Source organism: Podarcis muralis, chromosome Z (genome assembly GCF_964188315.1).
Source record: "Podarcis muralis chromosome Z, rPodMur119.hap1.1, whole genome shotgun sequence".
In the NCBI taxonomy this organism is placed as follows: domain Eukaryota; kingdom Metazoa; phylum Chordata; class Lepidosauria; order Squamata; family Lacertidae; genus Podarcis; species Podarcis muralis.
Window position 1 is genome coordinate 1839041 of NC_135673.1, and position 17216 is coordinate 1856256.

The window sequence follows — 17216 nt, forward strand, 5'->3', positions numbered from 1 at the left end:
ACTCTGCTTTCAGCCTTTGAAGTGGTCTGGCCTATGGGCTCAGGCTGTTATTTTATTAATGAGTGCCATGAATACGTACCATGCATAATTGGCACAATGCCACAATTAGCCGCTGCTCCTTAAACGGCTCAGAGATGGGAAGTCTGCTGCATTAGGGATGTGATGTGTGACCACCTTCTCCTGCATCAATCTGCACAGGATTTGTTTCTGCTGAGTCCTTCTCAGAGTGCCACCACCATCAGAAATTGAACGGGTGGCAGCAGGAGAGGAGCCTACTTCTCTGTGACCTACAGGGGCTGGCAGCACCTCCCCAGGGTTTCAGGAAGTGGTCCTACTGGGGGAGGCTGAGGGTGGAACCTGGGACCTTTTGCACGCAGAGCGAATGATGCTCCTCTGCCACTGAAAGGTGTGTGTCAGGTTATTTTTTTCACAGATCAGATGGGGAATGAGACCATATTATCAATACTGTAGATGAGTGATCAACTCCAGCGTCTGGTTTAAAATATGTGATAAATTTGGAAAGCGCTTTTAATTCTGTTCTCCTGTAGAGTTTTAATTGTGCAATTGTATTTTACTGTAATTCTCAATTGGGAAACTCCCTGGGATATATTATAAAGGCAAACACATAAAATAATTTTTTTTAATGTGTTGGAACTACAGGAATGTCTGGTTTTCTTTAAATTATTGTTATTTGTTTGATCCCCCCCCCCCGTCTCTTCCTCCCAAGGAATCCAGGAAGACTATACAAAATGTGGTGATGTTTTAATTATTATTTTTGTTAACTTAGATGAAGTTAACAAAAATAATAATTAAAACATCGCCACATTTTAAAACAACTGAAAAGATATATGTAATGCCGGATGTCCAGCTGCTGAAAAGTGACCACTGTCTTGCACAGATGCTGCAATCATTGGTCTTCAGGGAAGGCCAACACCTTGACCTCTTGCTCTATGTTTTTATGAGAAAACAGCACTAGAGGATCCCACTACCTTCTTCCAGAGCGAATGCCATGCACATTTGAGAAGGGAGAACTGATTAGGATAAACTTCAAAGCCAGCCACAGTTAAAGAGCATAAGCGGAACACTTCTCTCCCCCCCAGCCCTCCTTTTCCCACCTGGGGGTGAGTCTGGACATCGCATTTACAGAGGTCTTGCTAAGTAAATTGCTTTGACATGGGATTCTGTGTAAGATGTGATAATTTCCCCCTTTAATGTTAACACAAACTTTCAGTCTGATGCTGACTGAATCTCAAGAGTTTCCCATGAAGAGGGACTGATTGATTGCTAAACCACTCTGAAAATTGTAGCTCTGAGAGGGAGTGCAAGCAACTCCTAACTACAGTTCCCATAATTCTTTGGGGGGAGCCATATGACTGTTTAAAGTGTTGTCCTGTATGGTGTGAAATTGGCCGCAGCTGCCTTGAAAGAGCTTAGCCTGCAGAAGAGAAGATTAAAGGGATGCGTGGCAGAGAGAAGATGAAGCAGGTTCATTTTTTGTTGCTCTGGGGGGCAGTGTGAGAGTGAATGGGCAGAAGCTGCAAAGGAGCTCTTTGGCTAGACAGGAGGAGACCCTTCAGAAGCTCAACGGACTCTGTTAAGGATGCTCTCAGTGCACTGAGCCAGGAAGGAGAAGAGGGGGTCAGACAAGGTTATGCATGGATGGGGGGGGGGGAATTCTCACCTCCTAATGCATATCTACCAGATTTACATTTCCCAAAACAATATGCAACCTAAAACACAGGTATTCCTAGAAATTTTGCATTTCTCTGAATGTTGTGGTGCAGTTCTCCATCCAGAAAAATGTTACACTTAAGTGTGCATAAAACATGTGTAATATTTCTGAGACTAACATACAGAAAGGCATGATCGGAAACTGCTGGCAACAATGTGTTTGTTAGGAAAATTGCATGCAGAAATGTGTACATTCGAAGGCAGGTAACACTTAAACGCTGACAAATTTTGGGGAGAACTTTAAAGAAACATTTATAAACTGATCTGGAAATGTGGTAAACTGAATGTGGGAAAATGAGGAACTGAAAGAAACCTAAACTGACAGATTCACACCATGGACAAGAAGACCTTTGAGATCCTTTCTATGCTTCTACGAGACCATTTTGCGAGGCAACAGACTCAAGGGGGATGTGTACTGTTTTGATTTATTTTTCAGTCCTTCTCAGGGCACAAAAAAAGTTCAAAACAATAGTTATAATTAAGGGAAGCACTACATGAAGACTGAAATTAATGAGAAAAAAATCAGAGCAAAAAGCAGCAGAAGTCCACAGACAAATGTCATAGGACGGCATCAAAAAAGTCACGCTGAAAAAATAAGGCACTGGGGCTAAACTGGATGGTATTTAAATATGTAATTAATTTAACAAGTGTTTTTTCTGCTTTCCTTTAAAATATAAACAGCCATGTGGGGGGGGGGGTGTGTGTGAGCTTCTCTTCCCTGTGGTGAGGTCATGATGAACATCACCTATTCATTTGAAGTTGCAATGGATATCACCAAGCCTCTGTTTGCCTTGGGAGTTAAGCTGCTAATGGCTATCATTTTCTTGCACCATGAAAACTGCCTCCCCACCCCACACCCCGCCTGCCTGCTCTAGTAGGTGCTTGGCTAAAAGCTGGGGATCCACCAGAGAGATGTTCATATAAATGTGTGTGTGTTTGTGTGTTTGGAATTGGGGACAAAATACTGTCGCATGCAAGAGTTTATTGAGAGGGAGGGGGGAGTGAGGTGGACAGAAAGACAATCAGTAAGATTGCATCCACTACTGGTGGATTTCAGTTTGATTTCCCTTCAAATGCCCTTTATATCCAATACAAGCTATGTTCATGATTAAGAATTTTGGGGGGAAACTAAATTCTCCCAAGCACCCTCCTCTGAGGTCAGAGGACTCAGCAGTGGCTCCGACCCCCTGTGTACAACTGGTACCTTAAATGTCACTCTAACATTAGCCATGCACACCATACTTGCTTCTTCATACTCTCCCAGACAGCTTTGCTGATAAGCCCCCTCCTTGATGACCCAACCCCCCACTTAAAATTCCAATGGGGAAGCTGCAAGTATTGGGGTTATCAGTTTCTGCATCTTCTGCTGAGGCCAGAATGGCAAAGGTTTCTATCACACTTGGAAAGAGGACCAAGCAAAGAAAGGAAGGCTATAAAGGAAGGCTACATGATTTGCCCAGGTCTGCAACTAGCTCAGTGTGTCAACCTCATCCTTTCACTCTGATCAGATATGATCTCCACTGCAACCACAGAATCACAGAACCATAGAAATGTAGAGCTGGAAAGGCTACCCTGTGGGTCATACAGTTCAACCCTCTGCAGTGCAGGAACAAAACTAAATCATAGATGACAGTTGACCATCCAACCTCTGCTTAAAATGAGGCTGCATTTTAATGTTGTATTTTAATCTTGTTTTTGTTTTAAGTTGTATTTCAATCAATTGTTTTAAACCAGTGTTAGCCGCCCTGAACCTGGTCTTGGCTGGGGAGTGCGGGGTATAAAATTTAATAATAATAATAATAATAATAATAATAATAATAATAATAATACTACAGTGGTACCTCAGGTTACATACGCTTCAGGTTACATATGCTTTAGGCTACAGACTCCACTAACCCAGAAGTAGTACCTCGGGTTAAGAACTTTGCTTCAGGATGAGAACAGAAATCGTGCTCTGACGGCGCAGAGGCAGCAAGAGGCCCCATTAGCTAAAGTGGTGCTTCAGGTTAAGAACAGCTTCAGGTTAAGAACAGACCTCCGGAACGAATTAAGTACTTAACCCGAGGTACCACTTTAATAATAATAATAAGCTCCAAGGAAGGAGAGTCCATCTCCTCCTGAAGGAGTCTCTTCCACTGTCAAACAGCTCTTATTCTCAGAAAGTTCTTCCTGATGGTTAGTTGGAATCTCCTTCCTTGTAACAAGAATCCATTTGCTCGGATCCTGCCCTCCAGAGCAGGAGAAAACAACCAGGGCCCTACTAAACAGGCCTCATCAGATACATCTCCATAGAGCCTCATTAATAATAATAATAATAATAATAATAAATAATAGAATTTTATTTATATCCCGTCCTCCCTAGCCAAAGCAGGGCTCAGAGAGGCTAACAACAGTAAAAATAGCACAGTTTACATAAAATCACAGCTAATTAATTGAAATACATCCTAAAATCAATTCATTCTAGAATCAATTCAGAATCATATTATGGCAACCATTGGGCTAGAGTTCTATGAGGATTACCAAAGGAGAGATGGGGTCAGACTGTGCCCTGGCCAAAGGCCAGGTGGAACAGCTCTGTCTTGCAGGCCCTGCGGAAAGATGTCAAGTCCCGCCACTCCACACAATTCCTCTTCCACCCCCAGGTGTAGCAGGGGTTGTGGGAGACAACAACACTATTTCACTGAGAAAAGTGAATACAAGCACACTTTTTGGCATTGCTACTAGATAAAATTCAGGAATGCCAAGCTTCAAACGGAAACTCTTTCACCTAGCTCGACGCCAGATTTCTAAGAGGTTTGATTTTCAGTGTCAAAGATGCCACAGTGGTGGAAGAGAGCAAACAAGTTTCTCTGAAGGGAGCATCATGCTTTCATGCCTGTTCACAGCCATTGTTTCCCCAATGCTCTGCTGATGCAGCACTATTAAAAGAAATAAAACCTTAAATGGCTTATTTGCTGCACAGTCTCTCAGGGACCACATGGTAGGCATGATGACCTCAGAGCTCCAGGTAGCCATTCAGAGGCACCTGTAGAATAGGGATGAGCAAATCTCTCAGTTTTAGTACTCCACATCTATTTGTGATTTAAAAAAACAACAACCACAAATGAAAATTCATCAGCATTTTAGTGCTACTTTCTCCTAATAAATACATAAAGGTAAAGGGACCCCTGACCATTAGGTCCAGTCGTGGCTGACTCTGGGGTTGCGGCGCTCATCTCGTTTTATTGGCCGAGGGAGCTGGCGTACAGCTTCCGGGTCATGTGGCCAGCATGACTAAGCCGCTTCTGGCGAACCAGAGCAGCGCACGGAAACACTGTTTACCTTCCCGCTGGAGCAGTACCTATTTATCTACTTGCACTTTGACGTGCTTTCGAACTGCTAGGTTGGCAGGAGCAGGGACCAAGCAATGGGAGCTCACCCTGCCGCAGGGATTCAAACCGCCGACCTTCTGATCGGCAAGTCCTAGGCTCTGTGGTTTAACCCAGCGCCACCCGCTTCCAATACATTTTTGTATGTAATTTGGCCTAATATAATGCATTTTTGAATGTGATTTTATTTAGTTTATGTACTTTTAGGCACACATTACTCTAGCATATGGGTGTAGGTGTGTTTTACAACTTGGCTGGACATTGCGGTGTTTGGAGAAGTGTGAATTTTGAAGGGTAGCTGTTTTTCACCTTGTGTATTGTTTCAGAAACCACAAATTAGATCATGTTTCACTATAAGAGTAAATTGAATCAAATTTCTCCCCCGTCCCTTCTATGGACTCCTCTAACTGCCCTCACTCTGATGGAACAGAAGGACCACCTTTGCCCGCCCCAACATCTGCCTTTTGCCACGACCAGCCTCCTTTGGAGTAAGCTATGTGAGTCAGCAGTATGTAATCTAGCCTGGTGAGAGGACCTCTCCCGTCTGAACTGCATTTAAGACAGGATCTTTGGAGTACAGCAAGACCAGAACCAGAAACATTATTGCCAGTTAACTCTTACTATGCTTCTGTATGTACTTAAACCTAGATTCTTCCTTTCCTTTCCCTTTTTTTGTAATACTGAATTTATTCTGTGTTTGTTAAATTGTTGGTTTTTGTCATTTTTAAGTTTACTGAAATTTAGTGAATTTTGATGCTTTGTATGTTTGCTGCAAGCCACTGTGGGCACAGCTCATTGTGGAAAAGCAGCATACAAGTAAACCTAATTTATCAATACAGTCATACCTCGGGTTACAGACACTTCAGGTTGTGTTTTCTTGCGTTACAGACCCGCCGAAACCCGGAAGTACCGGAATGGGTTTATTGCGGGTTTTGGGGGTCGCGCATGCACAGAAGCACTAAATCGCACTTTGTGCATGCGCAGAAGCGCTGAATCGCAACTGTGCATGCGCAGACGTGCCGCTGCGGGTTGCGAACGCTGTGGGTTGCGAACGTGCATCCCGCATGGATCACGTTCACAACCCGAGTGTCCACTGTATCTCATTTTTCTTGTCACTTCATAAAGGGGCCAGCTCTGATGAATCCTGCTTCAACCCAAGTCCTGGATCTGGGGTTCAAAACTCAGGGCTGACCCAATACTTTTTGCTACATGAGGCAAATAACAAAATGGCATCTCCCCCACCCACCCACCCACCCACCTGCCTCCATTCCACATATAGAAGCCAACTCAACTGGCAACTCAATCTTACTTCAAAGCTGGAAATGTGACAGGTGAAAGGAAGACCTTCTTTGTACAGCCTGTTTTTGAACCATTGGTGGCCACCAATACGAATGGCTTTACATGAAGCATAGATAAATTAATGGAGAATAAGGCCATCAGTGGCTGCTAGTCACAATGGCTATGCTCTGCCTTCACTGTGAGAGGGAGTATGCCTCTGTATACCAGTTGCTGAAAATGACAAGTGGGAGGAGTGCTGCTACACTCAGGTCCCAAATGAAGGTTTCCCATGAACATCTGTCTGGACACTTTGAGAACAATGTGTCTGATCCAGCAGGGCTCTTCGTATGTTGCCCTGGTCTGTTGAAAATTGAGGGCAACAGGCTAGCTTAGCAAGAGCAGGCTGCAGGGCACATGAAGCTCCGCTTTCAGCACCTCGCTGCTGCTCCATGTCCCTTCTCATTTGCCACCTGAGGCAGTTGCCTCACTCTGCCTAATGATAGAACCAGGCCTGTGTAGGACATTCCTTGCATGAGCACATATATAAATGCAGAATTTTGTTTGGTTTTAGCACTGGTTTGAAAAGGACAAATCCTTGGCAGGCAGTTGGCCTCAGGTGCTTGCTGACTTGCCAAACACTCAGCCTTTAGTGTCAACAGCATAAAAGGCGGGGGGGGGGGGCACCTTGGTCTCCAGAAGACACAAGAGTTAAACAAGAACTCAGAGGGCAACTCTGAAGGTGCGATGGAAAGAGTTATGTTTCCATGGCAATTGAAAGGCATGTGCTTATATTAGTAAATCCTGGGTGACCTCTGCTGCCCTCCTCCTCTCCTGGTCAGCAGAAGAGATTAGCAGAAGGGCATTCTCTCTGGCTGACTCCCAGGAAGGAAGGAATGAAGGAAGGAAGGAAGGAAGGAAGGAAGGAAGGAAGGAAGGAAGGGGACCAGGAGCTGAACAGCTCAGATACAGCTCCCCACCCCCCCACCCCCAAGCACCTTGCTTCAGTTTAACAACCTCAGCACCAGTCATTTCCCACACTGGTGCTTCACCAAGGAGTAATAATGACCATGGGAGAGTGTGAGAGCAGATTGCAATGGACTTGTGTATAGTCTTGGACACCAGTCTTGAAGCGTAACAGCCTTTCAGTGCCCCAGCGACATTAAATGTACAGAAGTGATGCAGGCGAATTCAGGGCAGGGAAGAAAAACAAATATTAAAAGAGAATACCACTCCTTGATATTGCTTGTAAGCCAACCTAAGCAATGACTTGAGCCTCTACGTTCTGCCTTTGTTGGTCTGTTTTATGTTCATTTTTACATACATAATAAGTAAATAATTATAAAGCTAATAAAGAATTAGTAATGAAATTTACTCAGGCAAAGGATCAGTAGACAGGAGGGGGAAGCGCTTCTGCGGAAGAGTGTATGGATTTTGGCAACTGTGTGATCAGTGAGAGTGACTTCATTTGCAGCTGGACATGGTGCCTCCTTGACCTGCTTCACTTGGATTCACCCTGGGCAGTTGGCACGCTTAGCCCTTCTCTATCCCTCTCTTGGTGTCATCTGCACTCAGGAACAGGTGCCAGGGCAGAGTGAGGAAGTGACTTAGAGCTGGATCAGGAAGGAGGAGGAGGCATGTTCTACCACATTCCTTCAATTCAGACCCAAATGGTCAGGGAAGGAGACATGTTCATCAAAGCTCCTAACTGGGGGACTCCCTCCCCACAGAGGTGTGTTTTATAGGTTTTGCTGTATGCTGGAGACACATCTCTTTACCCTGGCCATTGACAGAAGGTTTCTATTTTATTATATGGGACCTGCCTCTTTTACAGAATTTCTACTGTTCTGTTCCATTTGGTTTTAACTGTTTTTATAACTGCACACTGTACAATTGTAACCCACCCTCTAACCTTTTGATGAAGGACAGGTAAGAAACTTTCTAAATACAGACAGACAGGCCTTCCTCCCCTCTCCTGTCCCATGCATGCAGCACAATAAGTTTATTTTTATTTTCTAGGATTCTATTTGAATCAGGGTATCAATGCAATTCCAGGGCTTAGTCCTAGAACAAGAGCAGTGAATGCAAACTATCCATCACTGAGGAGCGGCCACATGTTTGCTCCACACTTATGAGAAGGAGATGCGTGGCTTTTGAGTTGGGGATGTTCCAGGAAGACACAATGTTCATTTGGTTCCTCAAGCAAGCCACAGGTCATAACCACAAAAAAGCAGTGAAAATCTCACTGGAGTCAGGAGGGGGGGGTACATTAAAACAGGCTGCAATGGTGGGTACAGTATATGATACATACTTTGGGAATTGCTCCCAACTACAGTGGTACCTCGGGTTAAGAACTTAATTCGTTCCGGAGGTCCGTTCTTAACCTGAAACTGTTCTTAATCTGAAGCACCACTTTAGCTATTGGGGCCTCCCGCTGCTGCTGCGTGATTTCTGTTCTCATCCTGAAGCAAAGTTCTTAACCCAAGGTACTATTTTTGGATTAGTGGAGTCTGTAACCTGAAGCGTCTGTAACCTGAAGAGTCTGTAACCCGAGGTACATGTCAGGTTAGTGAAACCAATACCAAATGGTAAAGTTCCCCTTCGATGTGGAGGAGGAGGCTGGCTTGAGTTTCCCTTTAAAAATGTGCACTCTTCTCCAGTTGTGTGACTCACTGATAAGACAGAAGCATTGTGACAGGAAAGATAGAATGAGAGGTGCAAGACAGCCTATGTTTGTTTGCACATGTGAACTCAACGACTCAGCCACCTACAGAACTTGCATGGACTATGAAGTGTCCCTGACGCGGTTTGCAGGTGTCAGGGGTACATCTGAACTGCTCCCCTGACAAATGGTTGACTTCACCCCCACCCCACCTGAAAAACCCTCTTGCCCGGAAGCACCTGCAGACACAGCTGCCTATTTCAGGCTCTTTTTCTGCCTCTGCAGGGGCTGCCAGTGCCAAAATGTATGCATTAAATATTCACCGTGCCATTAAGTGCAGCTTGAAGCAGATGTTCCCTGAATAGAGGACTGGCCAGGTGTGCATCTTATTATCCACCTACCATTTTCATACAGCCCCTGAGATGAAACTGCTCCTATTATCAGGTTTCGAGGAGGGGGCCATACAAGGCCCATAAATCCATGCTGGTTTTATGGTTGTCTTGCCTCCCCTGCCCCAGAAGCTCTTTGATCTGCCACTTCCCATTGTAGCCCTGCTCCCCCTGCAGAATACCCCCTTTGTAAACACTCCTCAAGGGTGACCTTCATGCTTCCCACCTCCTCTGATCTCGCTGCTGCTGCTGCTACATATCAAACAGGGAAATGGGATCAAGGCAGGGGGGGGGGAGTTCTTGTGTGTTCTGGTGAGGCACGCTGGCTCTCAAGCCTTAATTCCAAATCCAATCTAAATACGCCAGCAGCTAAGGCAGGCAAATCAGCCACTTAAGAGAGGAGGACAGAACACTATGGCTGGGGCACGTCTGAGCTGCACTCCAGGTGTCTACATGACACCAGGACAGACAGAGCCAGATTTGCCTCAAGCCAGGATACGAAGCACGATTCTTATTCTCCTCCTCCTCCTCCATTCTAGGTTGAATGGAAAAGGCAGAGATTCCCAGTCCCCCACTCAAGTGCATAGTCAAGAGCAAACTAAATGGTGCAATACTGCCTGTGACTCAGGACTCAGCTACACTGGCAAAGAAAAAGCACTCTATATCTGTTGTGACACAGAGGGCGCTGTGGAGTTCTGTTTTTGCCAACCTGATTTCTCATACAAAGTTTACAAAGTGTTTAGCTGAAACGCTTCTCTGTTGTGTTCTGAACAGACATCTGAAGGCAGCCCTGTTTATGGAAGTTTTAAATATTTAATGCTGTATTGTTTTTAACACTTGATTGGAAGCCGCCCAGAGTGGCTGGGGAAACACAGCCAGATGGGCAGGGTATAAATTATTATTATTATTATTATTATTATTATTATTATTATTATGTGTCTAGATCCATCCTCACTGCCCCCTTCTGCCCTCTGAACTCTGCCCCATGATCCTCAAGAGCACCCCCTCCCCACAAATGGTATGCTGATGGGGCTATCTGAAAAACTTCCAGGCATCTGCTACTCAAAAGTGGGAGATTTGAGATTTGCCTCAGTGGGCAGAGGCTAAGCACCCAGTGGAAGAGATGGGCTCTAATGTCATTGCACAGGGGTTCTGCCCTGAAGCTCACAAGGGTGAGATCTGCTACTACACCAACACATCAGAACACTTTCCCACTCACAACCAACCCCCACTCCCAATGGAAGCATGCTCAGGGTAACTTCAAACCAAGCGTGCTAACTGAACAAGGCTGGCTGACATTGGCAGGCAACACACCGTATGGAGTAGCAGCTAGAGTGTTGGGTGTGCTCTGAGAGATCGGGGTTCAAATCCCCACTCAGCCATTAAACTCACAGGGTGACCACTTACTCTCAAGCCCAACCCACCTCACAGGGTTGTTGTGAGGATAAAAAGGGGAGGAGAACTATGTGAGCCACCTTCAGCTCCTTAAAGAAAAGGTGGGATACAAATGTAATTAATAATAATTTATTTCATATCATTTGTGAACTGCTGCTCTACACACACACAAACTGGTGCACAACTACTTTTTAAAGGCCACAAATCATTTAAAACAAATTGATAACATAGCTGTTCTAATCAAACTTCACAGTAACGGAAATATCACAAGGCAAGCAAAACATTTTTTTAAATAAAAAAAATGCTTAAGTAAGAAAGTCTTAACAGCCCATCTAAAGATAGGAAGAGAAAGGGCCTGCTGGGTGTCCTGCTGGGAGGGATTTCTACAGCTGTGGAGCCACTACTGAAAAGGCCTTGTGTCTGATATTCACCCATGGTTACAGGAGGCAGGCCTTAGGTATTGGCTTGAGCAGATCAATCAGCTCATACATTCCATTTTCACCAGAGTAGAAAAATTAGACCTGCAATATTACAATTGCCCAGAGCAGGTCCTGGACACACTGCAGCTATGAGCCTTTCACTTGGCCTGCAGGTGTCTCAGTTTTCCTGCTCTGTGAAATGGGGGCTGTGCCAAATGCCTACATGTAATTACAGGGTCGTTGAAAGGTTTGGAATTCTCCCTCTCAAGGAAGAACGAACAATTTCAAGCAGTGAATCGTGCTGGCAGAGCCCCCTCTGCTAGTTGGCTTGGTCTGGAGATTTATACAGTTAGCAGGGCTCCCTGAACGCCAGATAGCAGCTTTGAAGCGGCATGTCCGCCCTTGCGATCTCTAAACCAAGAAAGGATAAGGAAGAACAGCCTCCTCCAAGCTGTTGTCCCAAAGAAAGATCGCCCCACGACCGCACTCTGGCTCATCGAGGAGTAGCCCCGCGCGCCATGGGGCCTGCTCTCTGCAGCCACACAAAAGCCCCCATCGTTACTTCACACGCTCTCTCTGTAGCCATGGTTACTGGACACAAAGGCAGCCCGGTTGCGTCCCAGGAACCAACGGAATGCCAGGAGCCAGACAAAGAAGTCGGTCCAGGAGAAAAAGAGGGGAATTACTGGGTGCAAACGTTTTCCTTTCGGCTCCTGCCTTGGTCAGGACTGAGAAAAGGGCAGCCCGGCTCAGGCTGGGAGCCTCAAGTTGAAGAGCGAGGAAGAGGAGAATGCTCCTCTGAACACACACGGACTTTCCCTGTTCTGATGTAGCTCCTCTTTGCCTCCTAACCCGCCTCCCCGGGAGGCAGACAAAGAAAAGGAGAACGTTCCCAGTCCCCCCTTCTGAAAAACGGGATAAATTTCTGAGATAATCTTGCAACTCTCCAAAGGAGTCCAAGAAGTTGGGTTTGTTCTCAACCCTCTCTCTCTCTCTCTGGCCACCCGCTCTAAACTATGTGCATTTGCGGAGCATCAGCTGCCCCGCAAAAGTGGGCGCGATCGCACACAGAGATTCCTCACGGGAACCACGTCTTAGAAAGCCGGGAATCGGGGCCTTTTGTGCGGGAAGCCACCTGCGGATGACGCCCACCTAGGGAACTTCCTCGCCCTGCTCTTCTTTACAGCGTTGTCCCTACCCACCAGCTCTACACGACACAAAGCTTTGCAAAAGAATAAAGTGGCCGAACTCTTGCTTTCACATCCAAAGGGAAAACATTATTACAGTGTTGGGCTTGTTTGCTTTTGTTTGTCTGTTTGTTTTACGCCGTCTGCAGCTTCAAAATAGCCCGCGCACGTGCTCTTGAAGACGAGCTCTCTGCACAGGAGGCTTAAAGCAAACTGCGGCTCCTGAATTCGGCACTCCGCCGAAGGCGCAAAAAATCGGAGCCAGTCCCGTGAAAGTGGGGGAGAGACGCCGGCTCAAGAGTTACTTACCGCAAAACCAAAGGGAGAGGGAGATGGGCAGCAGCAGAAGCAGCAGCAGCAGCCGGGAGTCCATGGCCGGCTGGCCGGCGAGCGCCTTGTGGTCCCCACAAGGCGAAGGTAGCCTCAAGGATGGGTCCTGGTCAAGCTTGCCCCCGACGCCCCAGGTTCAAGTGGCCATGCTCCGGAATGCCGAGGCGTTTGCCGACTCCATGCTTTGCTTCAAACAGGCTGCTGGACAGACTCGCTGTCCACTCGCCACCCTGCTCTGGAGCAAAGGGAAAACGGAGACTGGATCACATGGACTGGAGGGGCAGGAGAGAGTCATGTGCTGGGCATTGCTAAAGAGCAGCGTGCAAGGAGGCGCCCTCCGCTACGGCCTTAGAGGATGATGGGGAGAGGGGAGCCTGCGCCCTTTTATCAGCCACATCTTAAACTCCTGCTCTGATTACTTTTTGTTTCGCCAGGCCTATGCAGGCAAATAAGAGTACAGCCTCGCAATGGTCTGCTAGTTTCGTTTCTTATTTCTTTTTTATATATACATATACATTTTATTTCGATTTTTCAAAAAAATTACAAACATGCAAATAACAAAAACACAAATCACATATGCATATATTTGACTTTCCCCCTTTTGTGGTTTCTTTTAAATTTTAATTTTCATACTGTGTTTTCCGTAGGACTCCATCTTTGTTATTCCTTAGTTTCTCATAATAATCTGTTTTAACTGCTAGTTTTACCTTAGTCTTGCTAATGAGCACATGAATATTTCAAATATTCCACAAATTTCCCCCAATCTTTAATAATTTCTTCTTTTTCTTGGTTTCTTATTACACCTATTAATTTGCCATTTCAGCATAATTCATTAATTTTATTAGCCACTCTTCCTTAGTTGGTACTACATCTTCTTTCCATCTCTGGGCAAAAACCATTCTGGCTGCAGTTGCATCATACATAAACAATCTTTTTTTTAGATCTTTTGGTATCTAAAGAAAAGCTTCTGTTTTTTGTTAAAAGATCTTAAACATCTTATTCAATTTGTTAGAAATCATTTCTCAGAAAACTTTTACTCTTTTACAACACCATCACATATGGTAGAAAGTACCTTCTTTTTCTTTACATTTCCAGCATGTATTTGGTTTTGATTTACACATTTTTGCCAATCTACTAGGAGTTAAATACCACCTGTACATCATTTTCATGTAGTTTTCCTTCAATGTATAACATGTTGTAAACATGTCCACATTCCACAACTTCTCCCATGCGGCCATTCGTTCCTTGATTTTTGCTTTTGCTTTTAACTCTCTATGATTTTACTGTCCGGTTTTGTGTTTTCGTATTGTTGTAAACCACTGTGTTATATTTTTATGATACAGCGATATATAAATATTTTTTTAAAATAAATAAATAAAAACAAAGACTGAAGTTGTTCTCTTCACTCCACCTCCATGCTTGGATATGCTGCACATTCTTAAATTGTTTTTATCAAACTTTCATGTGGTGGTAGTGCTGCTGCTGTTGTAGTCCCCCATGGATCAAGTCTCAGTAGAGGGTCCAGTGGGGAAGGCAGTAGCAAGTTCTATGGGCAAATCCCCAGAGAGGGCTGGGGAAGGCTCTGTCTGACACCCTAAAAACCCCTCTGCCAGCCAGTGTAGAGCTGCCTTTTCCAACCTGAGGCCATCCGGATGTTGTGGGGCTCCTCTGTTCTCACCATCCCTGATGACTGGCCATACTAACTGGGGCTGATAAGAGTTGCAACATCTGGCTAGTCTAGGTGTAGAGCAGCCTTTCTCCACCTGTGGGTCCCCAGATGTTGTTGAACTACAACTCCCATCACCCCTAGCTAGCAAGGCCAGAGCTCAGGGATGATGGGAGTTGTAGTCCAACGACATCTGGGGACCCACAGGTGGAGAACTGCTGGTGTAGAGTAGCAGCAAGGAACCAGGTGGTCTAGTGACTGGTGTGAGCCCACAAAGAACCATGTTAAGCTAAGCATCAGCACCTAAAGTGACAAACAAGACTTTAAAAATAGCATTATACCTGATTCACCCTATCCCATTTCAAGCATGTACAGAATATTATCATGAATCTACCCAATTTCTTATTTTAAAATCTAAAAAAGGACTTCAACTCATCTTTTCCCAACATTTATTGAAAAACAATCATTTCCTGTTTCTTTCATTGTTCTTTAAATATAAACTTACTGTTCGGATATTATTGAATCTCGTGAAAGGAAGTTAAAAGAAAAGTTTAAAATGGGGAGAGGGACTAGGTAGGCCAAAAGTTCGATAGCTCTCTTTTGCCACATTCAAGCCATACATTTAAATTGCAATGAATCCACTGGAAACAGTCATTGCATCCCCCAGAGAATCCTGGGAGCTGTAATTTGATAAGGGTGCTGAGAGTTCAGGAGGCTTCTGTTCCTCTCACTGGGGAATGCTGTGGACATAGTGTACAGTGGTACCTCAGGTTACATACGCTTCAGGTTACAGACGCTTCAGGTTACAGACTCCGCTAACCCAGAAATAGTGCTTCAGGTTAAGAACTTTGCTTCAGGATGAGAACAGAAATTTTGCTCTGGCGGCGCGGCGGCAGCAGAAGGCCCCATTAGCTAAAGTGGTGCTTCAGGTTAAGAACAGCTTCAGGTTAAGAACGGACCTCTGGAATGAATTAAGTACTTAACCCGAGGTACCACTGTATCTGGATTTCAGCAAGGCTTTTGACATCATGTCTTCCATGATATTTATGCGGGGGTGGTAAAATGTGTGCTGGACCAGGTAACTGTTAGGTGGATTTGTAACTGGTTGACTGACTGAACTCAAAGAGTGCTCATTAATGGTTCCTCACCATCCTGAAAAAAAGGGACAAAGGTCATGGGTGTGAGTCCCATGTTGGGTGAAAGTCCTGCATTGCAAGGGGCTGGACTAATTACTTTGTGGTCCCTTCCAACCCCACAAATCTGTGATTCTGTGGGGCTTGGCAGGGCTCTGTCCTGGGCCCATTGTTATTCAACGTCTTTATAAACAACGGGTGAAGGAATTGAGGAGACGGTCATCAAATTTGCAGGTGACACCAAACTGGGAAGAGTAGCTAATGCCCAAAAGACATAATTAGGATTCGAGATAACCAACAGATTGGAGTGTCGGGCCCAAACTAACAAAATGAATTTCAAAAAGGGTAAATATAAAGTTCTGCTGCACCAACACAGGTCAAGAGTCTGTGTTGGTCAGACCAAATTTGGAGTCCTTTGTCCAGTTTTGGGCACCAAGGTTTAAGAAGTTGGAATGTGTGCAGAGGAGGGTGACCAAGATGATCAAGGGTCTGGAAATCAAGTCTTAAAAGGAACAGTTGAAGGAACTGTATAGGTTTAGCCTGGAAAAGTGGAGACTGAGAGGAGTGGAGACTGAGAGACCCCATCTTCAATTACAGTGGTGCCTCGTTAATTCGTTCTGCGAGTTTTTCCGTCTTGCGAATTTTTCGTCTTGCGAAGCACGGTTTCGGAAAAGTTTTGGAAAAGCTTCAAAAATCACCAAAGTCTTCAAAAACCTCAAAAAAGGCTACCACACCGCGTGCTATGAGTTGCTCCTCGAAGTCAAGTTGCAACTGTATTAATGGTTTTAAGAAAAAGGAAACAAACTTGCAAGATGTTTCTGTCTTGCGAAGCAAGCCCATAGGGAAATTCGTCTTGCGAAGCAACTCAAAAAACCAAAAACCCTTTCGTCTTACGAGTTTTCCGTCTTGCGAGGCATTCGTCTTGCGAGGTACCACTGTATCTTAAGGACTGTCACATGGAAGATGGAGCAAGCTTGTTTTCTCCTGCTTGGAGGGTAGGACTTGAACCAATGTATTCCAGTTACAAGGAGATTCTAACTAAACATAAGAAAAGTGCTGTAGTTAGGCCATTTCAGAGTCTGGGCTTTAAAGGGCTTATGAGGTGGGGGCTTTTCGGATGGCAATATGTCTTAGTTCATTCTACTTTAAATTGTGATGAGTCAGTGCTGTTTCAATCCCCCACCATCACAATGTGGCTGAGTGGACTTCTGCTCCAAAGTCTTACACAGATAGCATGAGTAGTAGGTATGGGCTCCAACAGGACCTGCTTTTGCTCACTGGACTCAGCTGCAGGAGTCAGAAACACTGCCTTTATTGGGAGCTCATTAAATGCTAGCTGTCCAAATGTTCAATCAGAATCAGAACTGGCTACAGCACAGGTAGCAGAAAGGTGGGCCACAGCTGAGTGGTTACTTACTGCCATGTGCAAACAGGTGCTTCCTACACCCCAGACCAGAAGGGTCACACGCCACAGATCAGAAGCCACCAGAGAACTTCAGCTCATTTGTGACCTCATTGCAGCATCCAATCTAAACAATGATGGGATTAAATTAACTCTAATGGGAGTTACGAATGTTCATTGTGCTTTCCTCCTTGTTAACCCATGGAGGTGAAGCCTAAGTCCCAGGCAGCTCAAATCCCAAAGAGTTAGCAGCTGAAGA

The 17216-nt window shown here is 45.1% G+C and overlaps 1 protein-coding gene across 1 annotated transcript in view; it reads right to left on the reverse strand.

Moving 5' to 3' along the window:
- The window catches only part of CRB2 (crumbs cell polarity complex component 2), a 70027-nt gene extending 56995 nt beyond the window's left edge, over window positions 1-13032 (reverse strand). The window contains exon 1 of the mRNA XM_028714487.2: window positions 12736-13032. Within this exon, the coding sequence (XP_028570320.2) occupies window positions 12736-12799 (64 nt within the window). The 5' untranslated portion in view covers window positions 12800-13032. The remainder of the gene's footprint in view (window positions 1-12735) is intronic.
- Between the last annotated feature and the right edge of the window lie 4184 nt (window positions 13033-17216).